This window comes from Poromitra crassiceps (assembly GCF_964638095.1).
Source record: "Poromitra crassiceps genome assembly, chromosome: 4".
NCBI lineage: Eukaryota > Metazoa > Chordata > Actinopteri > Beryciformes > Melamphaidae > Poromitra > Poromitra crassiceps.
In genome coordinates this window covers 27,071,093-27,074,121 of record NC_139626.1, presented here as the reverse complement: position 1 = coordinate 27,074,121, position 3,029 = coordinate 27,071,093, and the positions used below count along the sequence as shown (strand labels likewise).

General features: G+C 45.9%; 1 protein-coding gene across 1 annotated transcript; it reads right to left on the bottom strand.

Moving 5' to 3' along the window:
* Positions 1 to 941: 941 nt before the first annotated feature.
* LOC310775713 (transmembrane protein 238-like) lies at positions 942 to 1,469 on the bottom strand (the record flags this gene model as incomplete). The annotated part of the gene is made up of 1 exon (XM_083635856.1): positions 942 to 1,469. One exon carries the CDS (start codon positions 1,467 to 1,469, stop codon positions 942 to 944), a length of 528 nt encoding a protein of 175 aa, XP_083491982.1.
* Between the last annotated feature and the right edge of the window lie 1,560 nt (positions 1,470 to 3,029).

The window sequence follows — 3,029 nt, the reverse complement described above, 5'->3', positions numbered from 1 at the left end:
TGCAGCATTTTATTAACAGACTCAGGATTCTTTGCCGCTACGTACATGGTAGTGTCCTCTGCAAAGATCTCCATTGCTGCATTATTCAGAATCAGAGGTAAATCGTTCACAAAAATGGAATACAGTAATGGACCAAGGCAACTTCCTTGGGGCACTCCAGCATGGAGGTTCCTCATCTCAGACATTACGCATTGTAACCTACTTACCAAATAATTTCTCAACAATTTAATGGAGCTTTCTTTGAATTTATATGCTGCAAGTTTCATCAGCAGAAGCTCATGATCAATAATGTCAAACGCTGCGCTAAAGTCCAGAAGTACAGCACCGACCATTGACTTCTTGTCTATATGTTTAAGCCAATTATCACTGTCAGTATTATCACTGTCAGTGCTGTATAGCAAACTAATCTAGTATATTCTCTCTTTATGAACAGTAAGATAAGAGACAACTACAAAAAGATAAAGGCCATACATTCAACCTGTTGCCATTACAAATCTCTCATTATTATTTCACCTTTTATTTTGTATAATCATCACACCCTACTCTGAGTCTGCAAAGTCTCCAAATAAGCTAAACAACATTGATAACAAAATAGTGACAAAATTAGACTTTTTTTTTTCTTTATCAGTGCTATCGCTATTTGCAGTGCGTGCAAATTTGACATCTTATCTGCTAGATAAGATCATGCAGGTCCTATCCAGAGAAGACCTTGATGTTGCTTAATCATTACCAGTGCAAGCTAGCACAGCAAACTCACCCTTTAAACAGAATGAAAACAGAATGAGAAGACTATATATGTACAGTATATATATATATATATATAGTATATGGTATATATGGTGATTCAAATAGATTCAGCCTATTTAGTGCCATTATCCATGTTGAGTTCAGATGCTTGCTTACTGTGGTCATAATGACCAAAGTAGTCATAATGACTGTGGTCATAATGACAGTGTCTCTCTCACAAGTTCTTTGGATGAGGAGGCAATAGAGTTGTCATAAATAATGGAGAGTGATACATCTGTAGCGGTGTTTGAAGGCCTGTTGTTTGCCTTGTCTTTTCGCTGGGGCACCGACGGGCCGTCTCTGTCGGACCTGGCGTTCCTTCTGAATGAGTTCCTGATCCCATTGGAAAGGCGGTCCGACACGCGCCTCACCACCCCGCTGATTCCTCTGTTCTTTAGCTTGATCAGGCCCACGTCGTCTTCCAGGTCCTCGGGCAGTACGTCAATGTTCCCCGCGTACCAGAACACCCACCAGATCAGGCTGAGGAAGATGACAATGGCCCCGGCGTAGATGAAAAGGTCATGGATGACCAGCCCCCCGAACACCCCGACCAACATGATGAACATCCCGAGGATATCGTGGGCCACTGCGAACCAAAAGGAGCACTTACAGCGGCCGACTCCTCCGTACCTGATCTCCATGACTGGCTCCATGACCGGTTCCACTTGTACAGATGTTGACATGGTGGCAGTGGAGTTCCTCCAAACCAAATGTCTTCAGTCTTATCTCAAAGTTAAATGTTTTCTGTCTTATCCCAAAGTATCTTCCAATTCCAGGACAACAGCCACAGGTGGTGCATCTGGTTTCTCTGCTGCAGCTGCTGAAGTGCACACATGAAACAACCTGCACTGATAACGTTCAAAGTACAATGAACTCAAGTGGTTATCAGCAACAAACCATACCAAGCTGGTGATTGTATTGGAAAAGGAAATTGACAGAAGACTATTTCTGCCTTCCCAGAGCAATCACATGGGGCCCTCTGGTGCCCCAGAAGAATAAATTATATTGAACCGAGACAAAACATCTAAAGGTTTCCCTGAGTCCTTCACACAAAATACCATTTATAGCCTCAACTGAAGTGCTTCATCTGCTCTTCCTCTTCAATAATGTCCATGTTGTCCCACTCTTGCTTCAACCCCCGAGCCCGGACCGCTTCCGTCTGCGCTTCTCCTTCAGGATGGGTATCCACACCAGCCCCACCACCACGAACATCAGCCCTATGGACAGGCAGGCTGAGGTGACAGAGTGGAACGTCTCCTCGGTCACACCCGAGGACCGGAGCAGGAAGAGAACAGCGCCCGCAACGGACATCAGAGCTCCCATCACTATCGTGATAATGGGCTTGTGGAAGTAGGCCCAGCTTGGGTGCTCTGGGGTACCAGGAAGTGGATCTGGACACAGGATTTGCCTCACAGACTGATCTGGATGTGAAGTCACTGCAAGTGCCTCCATGCTTGCTCCAACAGATTGATATTAATGGCTGTTATTGTTTTGTTTCTCCCCGCTGATTATCTTCAAGACATCAAACACAAACAAACACCAATCACAGAACATCCATGTTCTCCAACATTGGCTGGGTTTCTTGTTGGATTCCCTTGTTGCCCTTTGTCTTTTGCACCGTCTCCTTGTTGCTGTCAAGAATCACTCATCCAGGGCATCCAGGTCGTGCAATGTAGGTTCGATCCCGCGAGTTACCTCCTCCTTGGTACAGCCGGATTACGGGTGGTTGGTGTGGTCGATCGGGGCACCTGTTCGGAGAAGAGGGGAACTTGCGGGAATAGCACGATCCTCCCACATGCTACGTCCTGCCGGTGAAACTCCTCACTGAGAAGAAGCATCTGGTGTGACTGCACATGTATCGGAGGAAGCATCTGCTTGTCTACAACATCAGATTGGCAGAGGGGGTGGATCAAAGACACCCTAACAGAGAATTGAGCAAGTACAAATGGGGAGAAAATGTGAGGAAATCCTGAAAAAAATATTTTGATCAAAGAAATCCCTCATCCAATCCTGAATCTAGCTGTGCTCCTCACCAGTGGTCATATGAGGGACAATACTGTACACTCACCACCGCATGAATGTCTAAGCCATGGCTCTCTTGTCGCCCAGCCCAGTAGCCTCTGTTCAAATTCCAGACGGCCCACCACACCCACACAAGAGAGGGAGGGCTCAGGTGAATACACGGTCCCACTCCTGTTGACATCACTATCATCACCAATAGGCTGGCTCCTCTTTTCTAAACA